At 39.3% G+C, this 25107-nt stretch overlaps 1 protein-coding gene across 1 annotated transcript in view; it reads left to right on the top strand.

Moving 5' to 3' along the window:
• Window positions 1-25107, top strand: part of ANO4 (anoctamin 4) — a 416340-nt gene that overhangs the window by 264741 nt on the left and 126492 nt on the right. Inside the window, exon 8 of the mRNA XM_027855801.1 lies at window positions 22101-22201. Within this exon, the coding sequence (XP_027711602.1) occupies window positions 22101-22201 (101 nt within the window). The remainder of the gene's footprint in view (window positions 1-22100; window positions 22202-25107) is intronic.

The raw sequence follows: 25107 nt of genomic DNA, 5'->3' as shown, positions 1-25107 counted from the left end.
TGGGCTGGCTTCATTCTTGGTACAAAGTGCCAGAGCATTGAAAGGTTGGATTTTTCTCTGCATTTTATATTAAACCACTGAGATTATTCATGGGGCGCTATGGATACCAACCTTAACTTTTCATTAATATGATAATGACATTTAAAGTCTGCACTATTCTTGAGAATGAATGAAGATGCACAGGTTTTTTCTGTAGCCATCTTATTAACAAGAAACCAAGTCTAATTTACTTTTGTTTCAAAATAATGATACAGCCCCACCTCTGGAGGTGAGGGTAGTGTCTTTCACTGGATTCATATGGTTCCTAACCAAATGATTCGAGCCTAAAAACATTTGATGCCAGCTGATGGCTGTCATCTGTAAGAAGGAAAGCTGGACCCAGAGGAAAATGCAATTTTTTCTTCATCTGGATTGTATCAGAGATCATCCAAAAGTTTCCCCCTCCCAGTATTAGAGTATAAACCTTTTGTTGACAAGGACTGTCTGGTTTCACTTTTGTGGGTTAATCTTCTCTTTCTCTGTATAGTTTTAGTATACGTTACTGAAGCAAATCCCAGAGGCTTGCATATAGTATGTCCTTAATAAAGACCTATTGGATTAAAAATTATGAAACACTAGTCCTTTGTACAGCTTTTTAAGCCATAGTGTCACATTTCCCAGTTTCACATTTTTTGGTCGATATACCTGTAGCTGTCCTTCTATTTCTTTGACTTTCCCCTTAAAACCCAAGAGTCTGCCTTTGCACCTCTTCTCTCTTAATGATAGCACAGTAGGGTCACAAATGTAGACCTGGAAGAGATATCAGAAGCCTTCCAGTCCAGCCTCCTTGTTTTTAAAATGAGGAAAGTAAGATCTAGAGAGATTCAAAGAAATGCCCAAGGTCATCATGCCAAAGGCTGGATTTGACCTCGTGTCCTTGGACGCCAAAGTCAGCCCGTGCTCCTCCCTACCACAGTGGTCTCTCAAAGAAAAGGCTGTTGTGGCTGCCTCGTATGATGTTCAGACTCTGAACCTTCACATGAGGTTAGGGACATCCTGCCTGTTAATAGCTAGTATTTCTGGAGTATTTAAAATTTTTCAAAGTGACCTTGTATTTATTACCTTATTTTATCCTCACAAGACCGTGAGCTTCTTAAGAGCAGGAATTGTCTTCTGCTTTTCATTGTATCCCCAGCACTCAGCCTGGTACATATTTCTATCTTTGTATCAACTAGTGATTGGCCCATAGTATGTGGCATACTGACTTTGCTTACTTACTGATTAAATAATTGATTGATTACTTCCCTCTGCTTATTGCTGCAAAATCTATAGACTCTCCTAACAATCCATTGCTCCTGGATTAATCCTATCTATTCTTAAGCTCACATTAAAAAAAAAGAATTATTACATCTTTGGAAAAATTGGTGGTGGTTGGGGTAGACAGTGATAAAGTATAAGAAGTTAGGGGAATGTGCATCTTTCCTCCCTCCGTAGACAGGGGTACCACAGGTAAAGACCATCATTGATGGAAGGAAGCAGCTAGGAGTAGTTGCATCCCAAGTTGCAAGAGTGTAGTTGTTGATTGCTATTGGGAGAAAACACCAGCCTACATCCATGCCTTGAGGCAAAGCTCCTCTTTCCCCACCTTGGTTTAGCTTCTTCTAGAGAACCAAGAGTTATTCTGAGCACTTTTCCTCTTCCCCAACCTTCAAGACCTACTGAGTTCTTTCGAGAGACTATGGTATTTTCTGTCTCCTAAATCCCCTTTCTCTTTATTCCCATTCAATTCATATTATCCTCTCAATTCTAATTTCCTTCTTTAGTCTTTGAAAGTAATGAGAACAACTACATGCAATAAACTGAGAAGCAAGTAGAAAAATGATTCTCCCTGCATAGGATTTCTCTTGAATAACGATGGAGCAAACAAGAAGAGAAGTTGTCGGGGCTTCCTTTTTCCTTATTTCAGTCTTCCCTCCCTCTCAGCCCAGCCCCGCACTTCCACCTTCTCCTCCCCTATACCTATTGGTTGCCTCTTCTCAGTCCAATAGTACATGTTTTCCCATCTCTCTTGTGGGTGACTAAGTCAGGGCCCGAGTAGGAGGATGCAAGGGCTATGAGAGTTCTGCCATCTTGTTCTTCATTCCATGAATGATGGATAAACTGTTTCCATAAGTGAATGCTTCAAAGTTCAACCTTTCATGGACTTCAGTGACTACTTCTGATGACTCAAGGTTGCCCCCTATGCAGACATTCCTGTGGGTGAGCTCAGAGGGACGTTTTTGTTTTCTCTCATATTCCAACTCCTGAAAATATCCTTGTGAGCCAAGTTTCCCAAGTCACTGATCTCTCCTGTAGTGTTCTTTGTTTTACTTGCTCTGGCTAGGTTTTCTTTGATTGAGAAAAATTGACATTTTTTGGTTTTTACCCTACCTTTATCTCCATGTATCTCTTTTCCAACCCTAAAGAACCATCCCTTATAACAAACAAGAGAAGGAGGGAGCAATTCCATAAAACTAGCCAACATAGCCATTGGGTCTGACAGTATGTGCATTATTCTGCACCCGTAGGCCTCTACCTTTATAGAAAAAGAAAGCAAGTTAAGCTTCCTTCTTATAGAATGAAAAGGTATAGTAATGCCAAATATGGTACAAATAACACCAATGAGGTAGGCTATAGTGCTTATAGGGCCAATCTCAGAGTCAGAGGGTTCAAGTCTAGTCTTCAACACATGCTTATTGTTTAAACTTGGGAATATCAGTTAACCTCTCCTAGTTACCTTTTCAACCCTATGAGACTGTGAATTGTCAAACAATTACCAATCTGCATTAGTAAAAGGAATTTCTTTTTTTTTGTAAATAGTATTTTATTTTTTCCAATTACATGTAAAGATAGTTTTCAGCACTCATTTTTATAAGATTCTGAGTTCCAAATATTTCTCCTTCCCTCTCCCCTCCCCAAGGCCACAAGCAATCTGATATAGGCTATACACGTACAATAATATTAAACATATTTCTACATTAATCATGTTGTGAAAGAAAAATCAGAACAAAAAAGGAAAAACCATGAAAAACAGAAAACAATGAAAGAAAAGTGAAAATAATATGCTTCAATCTGCACTCAAACTCCAAAGTTCTTTCTCTGGATGTGGATAACATTTTCCATCATGAGTCTTCTGGAATTGTCTTGGATCACTGTATTGCTGAGAAGAGCTAAGTCTGTCAAAGTTGATCATCGCTCAATGTGGCTGTTACTATGGACGATGTTCTTCTGGTTCTACTCATTTCACTCAGCATCAGTTCATGTAAGTCTTTCCAAGTTTTTCTGAAATCTGCCTGTTTGTCACTTTTTATAGCACAATAGTATTCCATTACATTCTTATACTACAACTTGTTCAGCCAGTAAAGGGAATTTCATAGCAGAAGTTCCTTACCGCAGAGGAATCATCTTATCCTACAACTTGTTCAGCCAGTAAAGGGAATTTCATAGCAGAAGTTCCTTACCCCAGAGGAATCATAGGTCTAGGCATTTTTTTTTATTTTAGAGGATGAAATAATATCCTCAGCTAAACTCAATCCTTTTTTTTTAACTGATAGCTCATATAGAACAGGTAAAATAAACAATATATGTGACAAGCAGCATGTAATGGTGTCTAAAATGCTGAGCTTGGAGTCAGGAGAATCTGGGTTACAATCCTCCCTCTGTAGCTGTATGACCTTGGTTAAGTCACTTACCATGTGTTTACTCAACTCCATAACTTATTTTACTAAGTCATGCAAAGGTTGAGATCTAGACTGAGAGCCAGGCAAGAGGGTCCCCATGCTGATACAATCACAGATCTTTTGGGTAATCCTATAAGAAAGAGTCATTTGGGGAAGTGGAAACGACCCAGGGTTTGAAGTCAAAGGACCCACATCCAAATCATGGTTCTGTCAGTAGTTGTGTGGACTTGGGCAAATGATAGAGGGAAGGGAAGGGATGGATGGAAGGAAGGAAAGAAAGAAGGAAGGAGGGAAGGAAGGAGGTAAAAAGGAAGGAAATATTAAACATTATGTGCCAAGCCCCGTGGTAAACATTAGGGATATAAATACAGGCATAAAGAAAGACAGAGCTGCCTTCAAGGACCTTACATTCTGATGAGGGAAGACAACAAGTAAAAGGGAACTGAAAAGTGGCAGTTGGGAGAGGATGAAGGTATCCATGGCAGTGACAAGTCCACAGGAAGTAAGGAATGGCCTGGAGGAGACTGAAGGCAGGCCAACCACAGCCCCTTCACAAAATGGAGGCTCCAGAAGGGATAGATAGTTATTAAGCACGGTCTGCCAGCACTCCAGGGAAGCGAAATGCAAACATGTATTCTAGTGAGGTTGGTTGAAGGATATAGATATAGTGGGTCAATTCTCTGGTAAAACAAACAAACAAACAACAACAACAAACAAAGAAGGATAAAGACAAAGAGAAGGTCAAAATGGGTACATGAGTTAGACATAAAGGGCGATATCATAAATTATGGCAGCATAGAAAATTTTACCTATCAAATTCAGGGATAAGGGAAGAATTCATGACCAAACAAAAGATAGAGAGGACCGCAAGAAGTAAAATGAATAGTTTTAATTACATTAAATTAAAGCGTTATGAAACAAACAAAACCAATGCAGCAAGAATTAGAAGAAAAGCAAAAAACTATTTAAAAAATTTAACAAATTTCTCTGATAAAAGTCTAGTTTCTCAAATATGTGGGAAATGAGTCAAATTTATAAAAGCAGGAGCTATTTCCAAATTGATAAATGGTCAAAGGATATGCATTGGCAGCTTTCAGAAGAAGAAATCAAAGTTATCTATAGTCATATGTAAAAATGCTCTAAATAACTATTGATTAGAAAATGCAAATTAAAGCAACTGAGGTGCCACCTCCCACCTATCAGATTGGCTAACATGATAGAAAACAAAAATGACAAATGCTGGATGAAATGTGGAAAAATAGGGACACTAATGCACTGTTGGTGGAGTTGTGAGCTAGTCCAACTATTCTGAAGAACAATTTGAAACTATGCCCAAAGGGCTATAAAACCCTCCATACCCATTGACCCAGCAATACCACTACTAGGTCTATATCCCAAAGAGATTGAAGAAAAAAGGAAATGAACCTACACGGACAAAAATATTTATACCAACTCTTTTTGTGGCAAAGAATTAGAAATTGAGGAGATGCCCATCACCTGGGGAATGTCTGAACAAGTGCGATGTATGATTGTAATGGAATGTTGTTGTTCTATGAGAAATGGTGAAGGGAGTAGTTTCAGAAAAACCTGGGAAGTCATATGTGATCTGATGCACAGTGAAGTGAGCAGAACCAGGAGAACATTATACATAGTAACAGCAATATTATAACAGTGATCAACTGTGAAAGACTTAGATATTCTGATCAAGATAATGATTCAAGGCAGTTCCAAAGGACTCATGGTGAAGTGTTACAAATCTCAAAAGAGAAATCTGATGAGCTCTGAGAGGAGACTGAAGCATAATTTTTTCACTTTATTTTTCTTACTTGTTTTTGCAACATGGCCATATAGAAATGTGTTCTGCATGATTTCACATGCATAATTTATATCATTTTGCTTGCCTTCTCAATGGGTGGGGGAGAGACTGGAGGGAGAGAATTCAGAACTGAAATTTGTTTTAAATGTTAAAAAGCAAAAATGTTAAAAAGATAAAGGCACAAATAGTTGAATACCTCCAGGTATCCTGTTGAGGCCTGGATTATGTGCTCCACAGCAAATTCAGTGGCCACATAGCAATAGCTTTGACAGATTAATTCATAGGATGACAACTATATGAGGGGAGCTTTTGTCATTCCTCTGATAGGGAGTAAAAGGCAGATCTCTGATATATGCTCTGAGGCCTTACCAGCAGTTTCCTTTCTTCAAGATCTCTAGCCCAGGGATCTTCAAGAGGTGATTGACTGAGACAGGGGCAGGCAGACATAGGTTGGAAAGCTTGATCCTTATCTCATTCAGGGTCACAGGCTAGGGTTTGTAAGACCCTTAATTTTACATCTTCAAAGCTAATGAAACATTAAAAAAGACTCACTTTCTAGACAAATGTCTGTTATCTTTAAGTCTTTAATTTTTTGGATCAGAATGGGTCCCTCTCTAAAGTTTAGGATTCTAAAGGAAAACCACAGGAGAAGAATGATGCTGTTGGGCATCTAAGAAGAGGCAGAAAATAGTGTCCCTTCCATCTCCTCCTCCCTCTTCTCTCTCTGTCTCTGTCTCTCTCTCTCTGTCTCTGTCTCTCTCCATATATATATATATATGCATACACACATACACATATACACATGTGTGTATGCATATATTTGTATGTGTATACATATTTTATACATATATAAACATATTTGTAGGCGGAAATCAACATATATGTGTGTATATCAGCCAATCAATTGTTGTTCAGTCATGTTCAACTCTTTGTGACACCAGGGACCACAGCACACCAGGTCCCTCTATCTTCCGCTATCTCCCAAAGTCTGACCTAGCTCATGTTCTTTGTTTCCCTGACATTATCTATCCATCTTATTCTCTGCCACCCATTATCCTTTTACTTCAGTCTCTCCCAACATGAGGGTCTTTTCCAATCAGTCATTTCTTCTCATTATGAGGCCAAAGTATTTAAGCTTCAGCTTTAGTATTTGACCTTCCAGTGAATAGTCTGAATTAATTTTTTTAAGTATTGACTGATTTGATCTCCTTGCTGTCCAAGGGACTCTGAAAAGTCTTTTCCAGCACCACACTTCTATGGTGTTAATTCTATGGCACTAAGCTTTCCTCATATTCCATCTCTCACAGCCTTACATTGCTACTGGAAAACCCATAGCCCAGGAAAGAGCCTTGGGGAGCATGCTCTTCTTTTTCTTTGGAATGCTTTTTGTTGCTGCTTCCTGTACAATACTGTGAACCTCTCTTGTCCATAGTCCTTTGGATACTCTATCTGCCAGATCTAATCCTTTAAATCTATTCGTCACTTCCATTTCATATTCATAAGGGATGTTATTTAGGTCAGACCTGTACAGTCTGATGATTTTCCCTACTTTTTTCAGTTTGTCTGGATTTTGCTGTAAGAAGCTCATGATCTGAGCCACAGTCAGCTCCTGGTCTTGTTGTAACTGACTCTTTAGAGCTTCTCCACCTTCGGCTGCAGAGAATATAATCAATCTGGTTTCAATATTGACCATCTGGTGACATCCACGTGTAGAGTCACCTTTTGGGTTGTTGAAAAAAATATGTTTGCTATGACCAACAAGTTATCATAACAAAACTCTGTTAGTGTCTGCCTTGCTTCATTTTGTATGCCAAGGCCAAACTTCCAGTTATTTCGATTACCTTTAGTTCTCTCTACATTCTTATACCTGGTAATCTCGTCGGCTCCCATGTGTTCAATCGTAATCTCAACTTAAATGTTCCCCAATCTTTAGATGTAGCCCTAGTCTCTCTCCTGAGCCCTAGCTGCACATCTCCAATTGCAGTTTTCCCTTTCACATCGCAGGGGTTAGGGGTATGGCACCCCATGATCTGGAAAATCCACGTAAAATTTTGGCCCTCCCTTCATACCAGAGAAGAAGTCTGAATTATCATGTTAAAAGGTAAAATATGTTGATATCATACAATACTATAGACATATTTATGCATTTCTGAGTTTCTAAACTTTTTCTGTTGTCTCCTAGCCTTCACATGTTGTCTGAAGCTTTTGCAAAACTCCCCAAAAATACAAATTTAATTTCTTATGCTGACCCACGATACATCAAAACCGTGATAGGGAAAGTCATGATGTGGAAGGGATAAGTATAGATCTATCAAAGTGGATGTCCTGTTGGCACCATGAACTCAGAATGTCCAGAACTAACTAAGCTCATTATCTTTTCCTGCAAACCATCATTCTTTCCAAGTCCCTTCTTTCTGCCAAGGGCATTAACATTCATCTGATTGCCCAGGTTTATGACCTTTGTATTACCCTTGACTTGTCAACACTCCTTCCCCATCATTCCCATATCCAGCCAGCGGCCTCCTCTTGTTATTTCTACCTCCCAACATCTCTTCCATCTGCTCCTGTTGTCTATTCACATGACCATGGCTCCAGCTACTGCAGTAGCCTTCTAACTGGTCTCCCTGATACTCTACTCCCAAACTCCACTCCATACTCTATACAGCTGCCATAATCATTCTCCTAAAGTCTAGATGTAGCCTCGTCACCGATCTACTCAACACTTGCCAATGGTTCCCTATGTGTTGGTTATTTCCCAGAATAGAAAGTAAGCTCCTTAAGGAGAGGAAAAAGCAATGAAACAGTCCCTACCCACAAGGGGACTTACCTTCTTTTGGGTGAAGAATGTTGTTGTTTTTTTCTTCAATAATCACTATTGCCCTTCCTTGACTTTCCTTAGCCCGTTTTTCTTTCTGGCTGAGATGGAAAGAAGAAATGTTGTGACCATTTGGTTGTGGCTACAGTATTCAATACAGGAAGGCAGATAAGGAAGAACTTTTTTAAAATTTTATATTAATTTATTTTGATTTTTCAACAATCATTTCCATACGCATTTGAGCTTGAAATTTTTCTCCCCCTTCCTCCCCACCACCCTCCCCAAGATGGTGCACAATCTCATATAGGCTATACACATATATTCCTATTAAACATCTTTTCACATTAGTTTTGTTGTAAGTAAAAATTAGAACCAATAGGAGGAACCGCCAGAAAGAGGAAACAAAACTCAACAGAAGAGGAAAAAAAAATAGCAATTCAACTTCCATAATTCTTTCTTTGGATGTGGATAGCATTTTCCATCACGAGGCCTTTGGAGATGTCTTAGATCCTTGTATTGCTGGGAAGGGTCAAGTTTATCAATATTAGTCATTGAACAACATGGTTGTTATTGTGTACAGCATTCTCCTGGTTCTGCTCACTTCATTCAGCATCAGACCATACAAGTCTTTCCAGGTTTTTCTGAAGTCAGCCTGTTCATCATTTCTTATAGCACAATAGTATTCCATTACAACTTGCTCAGCCATTTCCCAATTGATGGTCATCCTCTCAATTTCCAATTCTTTGCCACCACAAAAAGAGCTGCTATGAATATTTTTGTAAGGGAGAACTTTTTGAATTTTTCTTAAAACTATATGAATTGAAGACTAAGATGTATTATTATATAGGGAAATATGTCTGTTAAATATCACCAAGAAGCTTCCCTCATGTTAGAAATTCTTGCATTCATCAATGAATTAATCAATCCACTAGCACAGTACTTGGTACATAGTAAATGCTTAATAAATGCTTGTAGATTGAGAATGCATTGACTAATGCATATATTCCTAACCTTTAATTTCCATGTATCGGGGAAGTTTTTTGTTAGGACGTTTCACAAGTGAAAGCAGGTTGTATGGTGGGGTAGATTATTAATTAGCACTGCCAACATACACACAGTTGGTAAAGGCAGTTCACCATCTGACATTGTACAAGGGATCTAGCTTCTCTAGGCTTAGGAAAATTATTTTTATATTCTTCTTAAAAAACTGGGTTGGTGTTTTTTTTTTTAACATTCACAAAACACAATCAGAACTTGTGGTTACAAATTCCTAAATTACATCCAATTTTTTTAAGCTAGTGGAATGAGTCAACATGGTTATGGACGAGATGACCAAAAAGGTTTCCTAACATGGGGAAGGGGGCCTATGGATGCAGGATTGAGGTGGCTAAGTACTGTTTTGGTGGAGGGAAAGTAGAGAGGATCCAGGCTAAGACTGCCCTGCTATCTTCTTTTCTTGTGGAGAAATTATTAGACTTTCTCTCTTCTTGATGCCAGACAGCATAACTAGGATCAATATGTGAAAATTACAGAAAGACAGATTTTGGCTCATATAAAAAAAAACCCTCCTAATTATTAGGGCTGCCTAGAAATGAGTGGACTCCTTCATGGAACAGGGAGACTTTCATTAGTGGAAGTCATTAAATAAAAGCTTGATGGTCACTTTTCTGAAATGTCAGGGATGGAGTTTGTGCTTTGAGTACCGTTTTATTGCCTTACTTGCTTTCATTTGTTTAGCCAGAATTTAACACCATGCCTAGCATAGAATAATCACTCAATAAAGCGGGCTTTTTTTTTTATTCACACCATTCATTCATATCTTTGTAGTCTTTTCCAACTCTGAAGTTCTCAGATTGTAAGAGAGATGATTTATACAAAATAATCATAATGCTCATGGCCCACACAATGCTTTGTGTATAGCAGGACCTCAGTAAATGTTTGCAGTGTTAATGGATGAAAGATTGGATTATCTGTAAGATGACATGTCTGTGGAAGAAGGGTAGGTCTGACCACTTAACAGAATACTTACATAGCATTGGGCTCCTAAAAAATTGCAAATCAGTGTGTGGGTGAGATAGATAGGTATATACATATACATACACACATATACATGTAAGCATGTGCATGTGTATATGTATATGTGTATATACATACATACACGCATACTGTGTAGACGTGTATGTTATGTGTAGAAGCACATAAATCACACATATACATATATGTGTGTGCGCATATATACATGCACATCATGCCTCTATACACATATACATGTGTGTAGATATTATGTATATATTATGTATAGACACAAATAAATCACACATATACAAATGTGTGTGTACATATATACATGCACACACATATAACCAGATAGATATCATACCAATATGTATATGGATAAGGACTAGTCTTGGGAATTCATTGGTATGAGTAATTCCGAAAGAGGGAAATTTCTTCTCCCGCTGCACGTCAGAACCTTCCCTACAGCTTCTAGGCTTAGAGAGTCACTTGGGACATTGAGAATGTAAGTGACTTGCCCAGGGTCACACAGCTATCACATGTCAAAGTCAGGACTGGAACACAGGCTGTCCTGATTTCACAGCCAGCTCTTTATCCACTAGGCCATTCTGGCTTTCTTCTATATATCCATATAACTATATCAACATCTTTATCTTTATATAAACATGTAAATCTGGATCTAGAGAGATCCCAATATCTAAAACGTGTGTGTAAATCAGCGTAATGCATAATGGGTGCCAAAAGTGTTGCTGCAATTTAAAACTTTAATAGCTTAAAAGTGCATTAAGACTTTTGAAGCACCCTGTGTCTGTGTATATATGCATATTACACATACATGTATGTAAACTACATATATGTATATCTTTTTTGCAGGCAGGCAGAGACAGAGACAGAATAAAAGAAAGTGGGAGATAGAGGCAGAGACAAGCAAAGACAGAGACATACTGGTGGCTGAAGGAGATACCATCCAAAGTCCATTTCTGCTCTATTTTTCTGTTCTTATGACCTAGTTTGAAATATTCTTCCCTTCAATCCCATAAAATGATACAGAATAAATGGGATTGTCTCCCTTATGTAATAATGACTTAGTGATGAGCTTCAAGAGTTTCCAGTGAACCTGAGAATCACTCTGGTAATCCCTTTGGGGTGTATGGGGGGGATGTGTGGGGAGGGGTTAGTGATCAGAGAGTTCTTATAATATTTAAAAACCTGACACCACCCTGGGACCACATCCCATTAAGAAGCAAAGATTTGATTGGCTTATTTTTTTAAATTGTGTAGGTATGATTTTTAACTACAGGTACAAATCAATATCATTTATTCCCTAGACCCAAAATGAGTGAGATGTAATGATTTGCCTGAATGTTACTGAATATGCCTGAATATTACTACCTCCATTGATGCAAGGAAGAATTTATAAGTCAGATGGTATGTGTGTCTGTGTGCGTCTGTGTCTTTATCTGTGTGTGGTAAATTGTTAGACCTATCTTATCTGTGTGTGGTAAATTGTTAGACCTATCTATCTAGGCAGCCAGGTGATGCAGTGAAAAGAAAGTACTGGACTTAAGAGGCAGGCCTGAGTTCAAATCCTAACTCAATTGTTTACTAGCCATGTGACCCTTGGCAAGTCATTTACCCTCTCTCAGCCTCTATTTCTTCATCTATAAAAGTATACATAGTAGCATCTACCTTTGAGGAACAAGGAGGTCAAATGAGATAGCAAGGAAATTGCTCTGCAAACCTTAAAGCACTACATAAATGTTAGCCACTATGATTTTTTTTCAGACAGATACATATTCCTTCATAAACATTCCATTCTTTCATTCAGGGACCTATTATGTACAAGGTACTCTGTTAGATATGGATATTCCACAAATATCTTATTAGTCTTAGTGTGACTTAAGTCTTAGTGTCACTTAACCTCTTAGCCTCAGTTTCCTCATCTGTAAAATGGGGAAGCCCCTGTTTCATAGGGTTCTTATAAAGATCAAATGATACAATGTGTGTGAGGTACTTTGTAACCCTTAGGGTGCTATATAAATGTGAGTTATTATTTTGTATACATGTATTGTGTTTGTGTGTGTATATATATGTATATACACACACACACACACACACACACACACTAATGTATATAACAAATCTAACATAAGTATATGTATGTACCTGGCTTCCTGTGTTTTCCAAGGGAGATGCAGTGGAAGGCACCACACATCATAACTGGAATCATAAGATCTGACCTTGAGTCCCAGTTCTTTAACACCCATGTGACCTTGCAGAGTTTATGCCAACCTCTCTGACACTTGGTTTCTTTGTGCACCCACACTAACAAAGGAAATTGCTCACCAAGCAGTATAATATAGAGAAGCTGTTATTTGCACGCCTGCTCCAGATATTTCTTTATTCTGTGGTTCTCCTTGCTTTGGTATTTTCAATCATTTGTGACCTGTATAATACATACATGTATTATTATATTTGTAATGTCAATTAGCAAGGATTTATTAAGCTCTTGCAATGTGCCAGTAATTGTGACAAATCTTGACAGAGCTTAACTAGACAATGAAAAGATAAAAACATTCCCTGCCCTCGAGGAGCTTACACTTTTAAAGCAGGAGACAACATGTAAATAGATAGGTACATGCAAAGTCCACAGAGCACTTGGGAAGGAAGCTTGGAGGGGACGGTATTAGCAGCTAAGGGATGGGGAAAGCCCTTCTGCTAAAGGTGATGTTTGAGCTCAGTCCTGAAGAAAAAAAGGGGGAAACTGAAATGTCGAGGTGAAGAGGAAGATCATTCCAAGTGTGGGGGGAAACCATTGCAAAGTTGTGGAAATGGGAAATTGGACATCGTGTGAGAAGAGTAGTAAGGCAAACAACATGACTGGACCACAGAGTGAGTGAAGGGGAGTAAAGTGTAAGAAGGCTGGAGAGGTAGGAAGGGGCCACGTTGTCCAGAACTATCAGCACTAAACAGGGGATTTTTAATTCAGTCCTGGAAGTAATAGGGAGCCCCTGGAGTTTACTGAGGCTGAGAGAGTAGGGAGAGGAGGCTGAGTGACATGGTCAGATGTATAAATCAGTTTCCAAAGTATCGAGGAATACAACAGCACAGACTAGTTTAAATCAGCCCTGGCACATGAGCTCTGTGTCTTTTCTCTGGTTCCTTGGACCACTGCTCCATTCCTTCATCTCATTACCCACTCATTTCTCCATGAGAAACTTTTTAAGAGGCCAAATGATGAGCTTTGGGAAAAGGTATGAATGATTGCTTGTTGGGATGGCTAGCTTAGAGAAATATCCAGGAGGACAAATAGCAGCGGGGAGAAATAAAAATAGTCGTTTAGTAGAAGTTGCAAAAGAGGTCAAGAATCCAACTGGACTGTTATTTGCCAGGCCATTTTAAGGCAGGGTTGGCCTGAATGATAAAGTCATAAGTTGAGTGTAGCAGATTTCTATGAGGACACAGTCATCATTGTCAGTTCTATGGCCATGTGTGAGAATATCTGAAAAATAAAGCACAATATTGCTAATAAAAAGATGACTGGCTCTTCCTGTTAACTCCTAGAGAAAGACAGAATTTGATTGTCACAATGAATGAATGAATGAGTGAGTGAGTGAAGGGAGGGATAGATAACTGAATGAGTGAATGAATGAATTGATATATGCATATATGTGCTATCTCCTATCCTCTTTTAAGAAAATACCAGTGGTTTCCTATTACCTTCAATATCGAACATAAAGTCAATTGGTACTTAAAATACTTCTCAACCATGTTACCCCCTTACCATTCCAATCTTATGGTTTCCTACATTGCAGCTACATTTTTCTTGAGTCCTTCAAACTTGAGACTTGCTTTGTGCAAGGCCCTGGACATACAAATAGAAAAATGACAGTTTCTGCCCTCTAAGAGCTTACAGTTTTTGTAAGATAAGTTGACGTTCAAATAAGTAGACTTCCTATCAGGCAGTCATTCTGAGGTGTAAATAAGTTCCATCTAGACCTGAACGGGTCTGATTTATACTTATTATTATAACAAGTCTCTGAAATGTTTTTGCAGGACTGAAGTAGGGAGAGGAACTATTCCAGAGAACATTTTTTCTCTCTCTCCACCTATCCTGTGACACATCTCTCTCTCATCCAAATGGATGCTTTTAGGTAGACCAGCACTCCAGAGATGAGGCAAGCCCTAGATAGGTCAGTCTTTAAGGGTCAGCATATCTGGTTGCATCTGACTAATCATTTGCTGTATTACACACACCAGTTTGTCAATGCACAACACAAGCTGAGAATGATGCAGTGGGGCTCCCTTTTTCCTGCCAGCACATCCTTCTCTATTCTCAAACTATATTTTCATTCTCCTTGTGGACTAGAAACCCTTTGAAGGTGGTAAATGCTCATGTACCTTGTTCCAGGTACATGAACAGGAACAGAGCATTAAGTAATGGAAGAGGGGTACTTAGCCTCCCCCCAACTCCTGCTATATTGGATCCTTTATTATGTAGATATAAGGATAGCCATCATAAATTTTATGTCATCTTGCTTTTCCCTCCCCCAAAGATCAATTGGTGATTGTTCCTCATTTGTTTCATATGTATCCTTGTTTTCCTGAAGTCAGTGTTAGCACTTCTAAGCAAAGATTTTGTCTTTTCTCTCTTTCTTTCACTCTCAGTGTCCCAAAGCACCTCAGTGTTCAGTATCTTTGTGTTGAATATTGGATGAATGAATAATTAAGTGAATTCTTGAAAAAAAAATTCTACCATTTACTCTCTTCTTAAAATTATCATCTTACAAACACTGCAAGTCAGTACTAGAAGAGGATGGAAGCCATCAAGAATTGCTAATTTAATGGAATAAACATTTGGTGAAAATTTCATGTATAGTTATTTCTGTAGGCAAGATCATGGCATGTGCATGCACATCTAGGTGATAGACATACACAGCTATATACATTGTATCTAATCAGTATAAAATGAAACAAAAATAACTTCAAAAAGTTTATGCACAAACATATATGTCTGTATGTATGTGTATGTGTGTGTATAATGTGTGTGTGTGTATGGGAGGGTACTGTTGCCCATTTGGGGCAGCTCGGTGGTATGGAGTAGATAGAATGCTGGACCTGAAATCAGGAAGACTCCTCTTTCTGAGTTTATCTCTGGCCTCAGACACTTACTAGCTATGTGACCCTGGGCAAGTCACTTCACCCTGTTTGCCTCAGTTTCCTCATCTTTAAAATGAGTTGTAGAAGGAAATGGTAAATCACTCCAGTGTTTTCGCCAAGAAAACCCCAAATGGGCTCACAGAGAGTTGGACACGACTGAAATGAGTGAACAACTATTGTCCATTTAGATGATGTATATTCACATGGATCTTTCCAGAAATAGCTTACAAAGCAGCAAAAAATAGACATCTCTACCATCTCCTCCCTTCCCCCTTCTCCAAAGAAGTCTTTGATTCCGACCAAGAGAGTGGTTTTGGCCACTCCTTAGAGAAAAAGAGTACTGGACCAGAATTCTATCTCTTTGCTCCATTATTACTATTATTAGGCTAGGTGGTGTAATTTCTAGGTTCACCTAAACTCCTAATTATCGTTTCTTGAGGGGAAAGGAGAGCCCCAAGCTCTACATCCAAGGCTGGAATCCTTCCCACCATCTGTCAGTTCCACGATGAGCACAGAAAGCAAATAGTAAAGCAAGGCATTTACCCACGTTAATAGTAAAACAGAAATCAAAGAGAGTTTACATATGAGAATATGTAGAAGACATTTCAAATTAAATGAGCTTTCCCTTTGGGAGTGATATAACTCAGTTCAATCAAGAGAGAAAGTCCCAGATCCCAGCCAAAAGAAAATCCCCCCGAGTTTCTAGTGTAGCAATCAGGGGGTAAGGACATGACAGAGACTTCTAGCTCCTCTCATATTGGCTTCTCAGAGTCTGCCTCTCCCTTCAGCAACTTGAAGACAAGTATTTTCTCTCTTGAAGCTAGAGGGTAAAATACCCAGATCTCTTCTCTCCCACTTAGTTCCCCCCCAACCCCCTCCTTCCCACAGGTGTGGGGCAGTGATCTCTACCAAGGATGAGAGGGTCCCACACAATTGGTCCTTACAGGTAAGAGTTACGTATACATACATACACATATATGCATATGTATATACGTATAAATGCAAAGGAGGGAAGGAAGAAAGGAGAAAAAGAAGGTGAAAATTCACATTTCATTTCTTCATATTCCTTCCTATACTGTCTTAACTAACTTCACTTTCCTTAAATCTTATCTATTTCTACCTTTAGCTGAAATCAAAACTACTTCTAAATTTTGGTACAGCATCTGAGGGAAGAGGGGCCAGATGTCCTGTCACATTCTACACCACTTTCACAAAAAAATTCTTTATTTTGTTTTTAATATCACCTTCATTTCTCAATATTTTCCTTCCTCCTCCTCCCCAGAGAGCCATCTCTTTTAATAAAGTATATTGACAAAACAGAAAAGGAAGTAAGTTAAGCAAAACTAACCAGTACATTAATCAAGTTCATCATATTTGTACTGTTCCACACCTACGTCTCCCCACCTCTGCAAAGAAGGAAAGGAGATTGATTCTCATGTAGGTGCCTTCTTTAGGTCCAAGCTTGGGCATTATAATCACTTCTATCTGTAGAGTAAAATCTTATCGATTGACAAAACAGAGTAGCGAAAAAAGCACCAATGTCTAAGGAATGTTGTGGATTTTTTTTTATTTTTATCTTAACTAAACTATTTGTACATTTCAGTTTCTGTGAAAAGAAATGCTTACTACCTTGGAAAATCTATTTGGAGGCGATAGCAAAGATATTTTGCAGTAAAAGAAAGATGATGTAGAAGCTGTCTAACCAGTAATCAATTGTGTCAGATTTCTTTTTTCAGAGGGTGATCTTCAGAACACACTTGGTATTGGGAAATGGACTCATGTTCATTCCATTGTTTGCTCTTAGAAAAGCTGAATGTTAATGATGCAAAAGCCCTGTACGTTTAAATATGCAACAGCAACCGAAAATGATCATTACTTAGGAAAATGGCATGGATATCCTCTCTTTCCTGTCAAAATAGCTTTTAATATTTCTGAGCAATTTAAATATAGAGTGGACAAACGTTAAGTCTTGAAGGCATAAATGTTTGTATATAAGACACTTGTCCTTGCTCTGCATTACTGGAAGGCTATCTTTCTTGATGATCAAAACCTTCTTAAAAGCAATTTATACAGATTGGTAAGAAGCATATCAGGAGTATGTTTTGAAAAATATTGCAGTTGAGGAAAGCTGGGCTCTTTAAAAAGACCCTCAGATGGATGCATCAAAAGTTAATGATGGTGTGAGTCAACAGGGACCAGCTGTGCACTACAGAGTTTCACTCATCTTTTTTTCAAAAGAATAGAGAGCATACATATGGAAAAGTAGTCAAGGTATTAGTTTGCCTTGGGTGGAGAACACAGGGGAGCTTTCCAGGCATGATGTTCTATATCCACGCAAAATCAATGACCATGAAGAATTAGTAAGTGTCTGTTTGCAACTGATGGAAGCAATATTGGAGGTACGGACCTTAAGCTTCACGTTGGAATCCATCACACAATGGAATATTTGAGAAAAACCTGAAAGTAGAACGTGCATGGCATTTAATGAAATGCCACACGCATTTATTAAGTGTCTCCTGTGCGCCAGGTACTATACTAAGTGCTGGAGATACAAAGAAAGCAGAAAGCATGCCCTACCCCCAAAGAAGTCACAGTCTAATTGGGAAGACAATATACAGACTACAGGATGTGTACAGGGTAGATGAAAGGTAACCTCAGAAGGAAGGTACTGGGCATGGGGCGCATCAGAAAAGACCTCCTGCAGAAAGTGGAAGAAGCTGAGTCTTCGAAGAAGCCCAGGAGTTAGCTAGGAGGGGAAGGAAGGAAAGAGAAGGTTCCAAGGATGGAGGTGGGAGGGGGGTGGCCAGCAAAAAGGCACGGAGTCTGTGGGTGGATCATGCTAACAGAACATTGGTTGAAAGCACTCAGGATTTTTCCATGGAGAAGGGAAAGTTTAAGGGGAACATGAGAGCAGTCTCAAATTATTTAAAAGATTACCACAAGTGGGGTTAAACTAGTTCTCTTTGGCGCCAGAAGACAGAATTTAAGGAGTAATGGGTGGAAAGTTCAAAGAGCCAGATGTAGGCCCAATGTAAGAAACAGCTTCCTAACGATTAAAATAATCCCAAATTGGAATGGGCCACTTCAACAAATATCGGGTGATCTCTCACTGGCGGTCTTCAGGCAAAGACTAGATGGCTGCTTAACGTGTACCTTGTGGAAGGGCTTCTTGCTCATTTACAGTCTGGGCCGGAGGGCCTCTGAGATTGTGTAACTCAGCCTTGACTCACGAAACAGCAGAAAGCCGTTGAGGGGGAAGTGAGCCTGCCAAGGACTTGGCCCAAGGCCCAGCAAAGCCCAGTCATCCTGAGAGCGTTTGTTGGTAAAACAGCAAGGTTCACAACAGAGACAGACCAGGAAGGAGACAAGTCCGCTGCTGATTCAGAGGTGACTCTATTCCATCAGCAATGATGCTGGAGCTCTTCCAACTGGAGCTCTACCAGGCTCAGGAAGGAGGAGGCAGTAGCTCACAGGAGATAGAGTTTTGTGCATTGTCTGGAACTGACCGAATATACCCAGAAGAAATTCAAGCTGGGGCAACCATTTTAAAGGCCTTCAGGAATCTCTTTTCAAGATAGCTAGGAGATAGGGTAGATAGAACACAGCAATTAGAATCAGGAAGATCTGAGTTTGAATATTGCCTCAGATACCTACTAGCGGTGTGACCCTGGGTAAGTCATTTAACACTCTGTTTCTTCATCTGTAAAATGGAGATAATAGTAGCAGCTCCCTCAGAGGTTTATTATGAGGATCAACTAAAATATGTTAAGTGCTTTGAAAATGTTAAACACTATATAAAGGTTAGTTATAACAACAATAATAATAAGTATTATTATCATTTTAACATTCTCTGAAGGGAGGATCACAGATGTATAGAAAAGATCATGGATTGCACAATTGCTAAAGAAAGATGGCCGAGAAAACATCAGCAGTTGTGGCCTCATGCACCAACTTTCTCTTTCTGTAAAATATTTATGAGAATCATCTTTGCATATATGAAGGACATTCTTGATAAAAAACATGAGATGGGAGCAGTCGGGCTTTTGTAAACTGTTTCCTACAGTGGACTGCACCCTCCCACTAGTACTGGGTAGAAATTCATTTCTTTCTTTCTATCCACAGAAGCTAAAGCACTGTTTGCAGGGCGCATAGTAAGTTACTGCCAAGGGGATCAGGAAGGAGCTAACATTGTGAATGGATGGGAACTAAATAGGAGAAGAGAAACAGGAAAGAAATGCCAGACATAGGAAGAAGCAATGACAAAGATATCAGCATTTTAGAACTCACTGCATTCTGAAGGAATACAAAGTAGCCCCGTTTATTTAGCATATAGGGAGAATTGATGTGAGACTAGAAAGATGAGGTAGGGCCACGGTGGAATAAATGTTGTGGAGGGCCGAGGAGTTTGATTTTTACTTAGGAGCTCTTGAAGGCTCTTGGGCAAAATAATGTCACAACCAGATCTCTCTGTAAGAAAGACAATTCTGGCCATGAGAGCAATCAGTCGATCAATCAAGTACTTATTAAGTGACTATGTATTAAGCCAAGGACCAGGTGCTCAACAGTAGGGAGATAGAAACAATGAATGTCTCAATTCCTGCTCTCAAGGAGTTTATACTCTTAAAGGGGAGACCACAAGGACGTGAGTACAAATATACAGAACAAGTATAACACATGTCAAGTATCCTCCATCCTTAAAAAATATCCCCCAACCTCACCTTTCCCTGAAACTATCATTTTATATTTCTATGAAATGCTTAGGAAAAGCTGTTTAAATTAACTGTCTCTACCTCCTATCCCTTCACTGCTCAGTCTCTGCAGTCTGGCTTCCCACCTCCTCACTCACCTAAATTTGATCTTTCCAAAGTTACCAATGATCTCTCCATTTCTAAGTCTAATGGCCTTTTTTTCATCCTCACCTCATCCTTCTCGGACTCTCTGCAGCATTTGACACTGCTAACCATGCTCTCCTGCTGGCTACACTCTCCCCTCTGGGGTTTCATGACACTTCTCCCCAATTCTCCACTGTTCTGTCTGACCACACTTTAGGTTCCCTTGCTGGCTCATCATTCAGCCCATGTGGCCATTCTCCAGGGTTTGGTCCTAGGCCTTCTACTTCTCCTTACTGTCTCGGTGACTTTATTCGTTCCTATCAGTTTAATGATTTCCCTAAGATGGTGACTCCCAAATCTCTATTATCCAATACCATTCTCTCCTCTCTGCCTCATTTCCCCATCACCAATTTCTTTTTGGACATTTCAAAAGAAGTGGATTTCATGAAAGCATCTCAAGCTCAACATGGCCAAAATTGAGCTCATTATCTTTACACATAGACACATCTCAACTCATTCCTCTTCCAAATTGTCTCATTTCTGTTAAAGCTACCACCATCATTCCAGTCTCTCAGGTTTGTCATCTTGGAATTATCCTCAATCCTCATTATCCCTCACCCCAAATTTCTAATCAGTTGCTAACATCCCTTGTATGAGAGCATGGAAGCCGGCTATTGCGATAGTCTAAGTGAGTGATAATGAAGGCCTCTTCCAAGATGGGGGCAGAGAGACTAGAGAGGAAGGGACAAAAGTGAAAGACATTGCAGTAGGTGTTCATTAATAGGATAAATGATTGATTAGATATGAGAGATTTGGGAGAGAGGAGTGTCAGAGAGAACACCAGCGTGGGGGCCCAGGTGAATGGCCCCCAGAAGAGGCATCACAGTACAATGCAAACTTTAGTGGATTTGAAATTAAGAGACTTGGGTCCAAATCCCACTTCTATCATTTACCTCCTGCATAACCTGGACCACATCACTTAACTCTTGTGAGCTTCAAATGTCCTCATCTATAAAATGAAATTTTCTGGATAGGAGTTCAGATTGGAGGGATACACTAAACACCAGAGGCTTTGGAAGCAAAGGTCTATTATTACAGCTCAGGAGAGTAGAATGATTTGCCCCACCTGTTCCTAAGTTAGTTCCACTGGTTGAGCATGGTCAGAATGAACAATGGGATGGGTGTGCTCTCAGTGGCCTTGATGGACTGATGCAGGGGGTAGATTGGCCCACATCACTGTAGACCTATTGGCAAGGGAATTATATCAACATGGACTGAAGGAAAGAGTGTACTTACGACCACACATAAGGTACTTGGAAGGCAGTCAAATGAGGAAATCACAGCCCACTGGGTGTGGCTTTGCAAACCTGCATTGCTTTACCAGCCAGGAATGAAAGTGCCAGAGCTGACCCTATCCCTCCCCTGTCCACCTATGGTTACTCAAGGAGATTGACCTATTTGACTTCTAATGCCCCTTCTAGCTCTAAATCCATGATCTCATGAGAAATACATGTTACTAAACTACAGCAACACCGACTTAGGATAGGTCAATGTGTCCTCTCTAAGAACCTCGACAATTAGCATAGTGCCTGGCACATAGTAAGCACTGTATAAATGCTCTATCCATTTCTCTCCTCACTCTAATGGTCACTGGAAGGTGATGTGGATACTAAGCAGGAGAGCCCTACATATGCTATTTTTTCCCATTCCATCCCAAATTAAGCCCCAAGTGACTTTGAAATACTTAATCTTTTTTCTTTCAGTCCTCTGTCATAAATAGTGACATTATCTTCGTGAAGTTGCATGCCCCCTGGGAGGTGCTAGGCAGATACGCAGAAGTCATGAATGTCAGAATGCCTTTCAGGTAAGGGTTAATACACTTTCTCCCCTTTCTCTTTGCTGCTTCCTTTTGTACTTAATGTCTCCTAGTGAACTCAGAAAAATATGACCAAAATGCAGGTGGAAAAGTTATTGGGCCCAAATAGTCAAGGGAAAACTAATCAGGAGAATAATTAGTGCCTAATAATTAGGAGAAATACTTCATACTTTTAGAAATTGCAAATAAGTTAGATGGTCAGTGGTAAATTCATTGCCCTTTGGGGAGAATCCTTACTGTTTCATACATGAACAGCTGATCTTGTGAGAAAAACACTGCTCTCAAGTACTGTTTTCATCTTAAAGAGCTGCCATTTTTAAAGATTTGTTTAACATGTGTTACTGCTTTTGAATGGTCATCCCATTGATATCAGTGTAATGATAAGACACAAGCTATACACATACACACACACACACACACTCATACACACTCACACTCAAGAACTTTGGTATACATCTACAAATGAATCTGTCCAAGATATATTCACCATCTCAAATCCCAACTCCATACACACCAGCTTTGGTGAGCCCATCAAAGAGCTTTAAATACCCAGGCTGTAAGAGGCAACACGGTATCATATTGCACAGAGAGGCATGCTCAGGATCAGGAAAAGCTGAGTTCAAGTGCCACCACTGACATATACTGGCTGTGAGACCCTGGGAAAACCACTTAACTTCTCTGTGCCCCTGGCATCTAAGCTGTAATGCACTGAAGAGAGTTTTGCAGGTCCAGTAGAGAAAAAGTGAGGAAAAAAATGAAATAAAAAATGAAGTTAGATCACAGAACGCTCAGGGGACACTGAATTTGTGCTATTCAAGGGAGAATCGAGAATGTTTTATGCATGGTTAACTTAGTTATCTCCAAAAGTTCATTTTGTTTGATTCAATCATGTTTGTATTCTCCATTTGCCCATGGTGAAAGAAAGGGGATCCTCATTTTTGAAAGAAGAGTGGATGAAGCAGTAGACTTGAAGGGATAAATGCCCAGAACCATAGGAGTCCCTGCGGGAGGTTTCCCAAAAGTGAGGGACAATTTTGACTCTAAGGTCAATTTTAATGGAATGAAAGACTCAGTCTGTTGGATTGCCATTTGTCTGCTCACAAAACCAAGCCCAAAGGCAGGAACAAAGTATTCTTGGTGCCACTGCCTACAGGCCCCCAGTTTAATGAGCTGTGGAGAATTGGGCATACCATGAAACAGATACGTGCATCGAGGCTGTGTCAAAAAGGAGCTAAAATCAGTTTTGAAAATGCCTGGTTTCTACTGATTTTTTTAAATTTTTTTTCCCTGTCTTCTATCATGTCCTTTAGCCTTGGGCCTTTTAAGACATGTATTAAGTAGGAAAAAAAAGAGGTTTCTTGGATTTCCAGAAATTGTTTACCTTGAAGCCAATCACACATTACAAATTTTTAAATACTAATCTTGCTGAAACATTTGTTGAAATAGTTGCCTGCACAAAATAAAAACACCACCAGACCCTGTGCCAAGAAAACTGTTATCTCTGGTGCACAAAGTAGATACTTAAACCTAGAAAGCCAATTATTTCTGTTTTCTTCAAGTGTACTTCACTTTTCTTGTGTTGTGGACTTTTGGAAGTCTGGTGCAGCCTACAGGCCTCTTCTCCGAATTGTGTTTTAAAATGTAGAAAATAAAATATGGGTTTACAAAGGAAACCAGTGATAACATTAATAATATTAATAGTTAGCATTGATACAGCCCTTTGCAAAGCCCTTTACAAATATTATCTTAATGGTCCTTAAAGTAAGTCTGTGAGGTACAAATCATTATTATCCCCATTTTTATAAGTTGAGCAAACTTTGGCAAACAGATGTTAAGCGACTTGATCAGGATCCCAGAGCTAGTAAGTGCCTGAGACAGGATTTTGAACTCAGGTCTTCCTGACTCCAAGTCCATCATTCTATCCACCAGTTGCCCAAGTATATTAAAATACAGTTTTTTTAAAAAAAATTTAAACAAATGCAAGGTTAAGAACTCCTTTTTAAATGGTCCATCAGACCTCTAGTTATGTTGATGCAGGGATCTCTATAGTGAGGAAACTCTACTGATGCAAGTGGATACTTTTTCTTCATTCTTATAACTTGTCTCCAGCACTAAAGGGTTAAATGACTTGCCCAAAGTCACACAGCCAATATGTGTCAGAGGCAAGGCTTGAACCCAGCTCTCTTTCTCCTCTACTCCATGCTACCTCTTTGCTATTTGGAAAGGTTTTATGTTATTAGCAACAGTTTGTCAAGACCTTTCCTAGGACCACAAGGGGTGGGTCCCTAAAGGACTAAGATAGTTTACCTGTCTAGGAGGACCTCTCTTTATCTCTTTGTCCTAAGCCTAGCTTAATATTAACAATTAAAATGAAAATGATAATTACAAGTAATACCATGATCTCGCCATTTCTGCCCCTTAGCAATTCTGGGCTGATATGTTCATCCATAGTGAAAAAAATATGGGTTATTAACCTGCAGTAATGGGCATGCCATGATGTTCATTTATTCTCCAGTCAGGCAAAGAATTCTAGCTTCATGAAGGGAACATGGACACATGTAAGAGGAAGAGTTTTCATTGAAAACTGTTTCAATATAACAAGCAAGCATCCACTTGGAGCTATGTTTTAAAAGCCACATCAACTTTTATATGTATTTATGATTTCCTGCATCCTGCACATTGAAATTCCAAGTTCAATCCCCTTTGATTTATCACCTCTGCAGTGTATGCAAGACGAAGGGGAAACAGCATAATCGCTCTTGTCGTAGGAAATTGCCAATAAAATCTGCTTCTGAATCATGTTTATGGGCAGTGGGAGATCTTCAAGTTTGCCTAAATATGCAGGATGAGTTGTGTGAAGCAAAACCTTCATTTTCCAGAAGTGAGATGGATCA

The sequence above is a fragment of the Vombatus ursinus genome, unplaced genomic scaffold (genome assembly GCF_900497805.2).
Source record: "Vombatus ursinus unplaced genomic scaffold, bare-nosed wombat genome assembly UNPS02011334.1, whole genome shotgun sequence".
Classification (NCBI taxonomy): Eukaryota; Metazoa; Chordata; class Mammalia; order Diprotodontia; family Vombatidae; genus Vombatus; species Vombatus ursinus.
The sequence above is the reverse complement of the archived record's forward strand: the minus strand, read 5'-3'. Positions and strand labels throughout refer to the sequence as shown.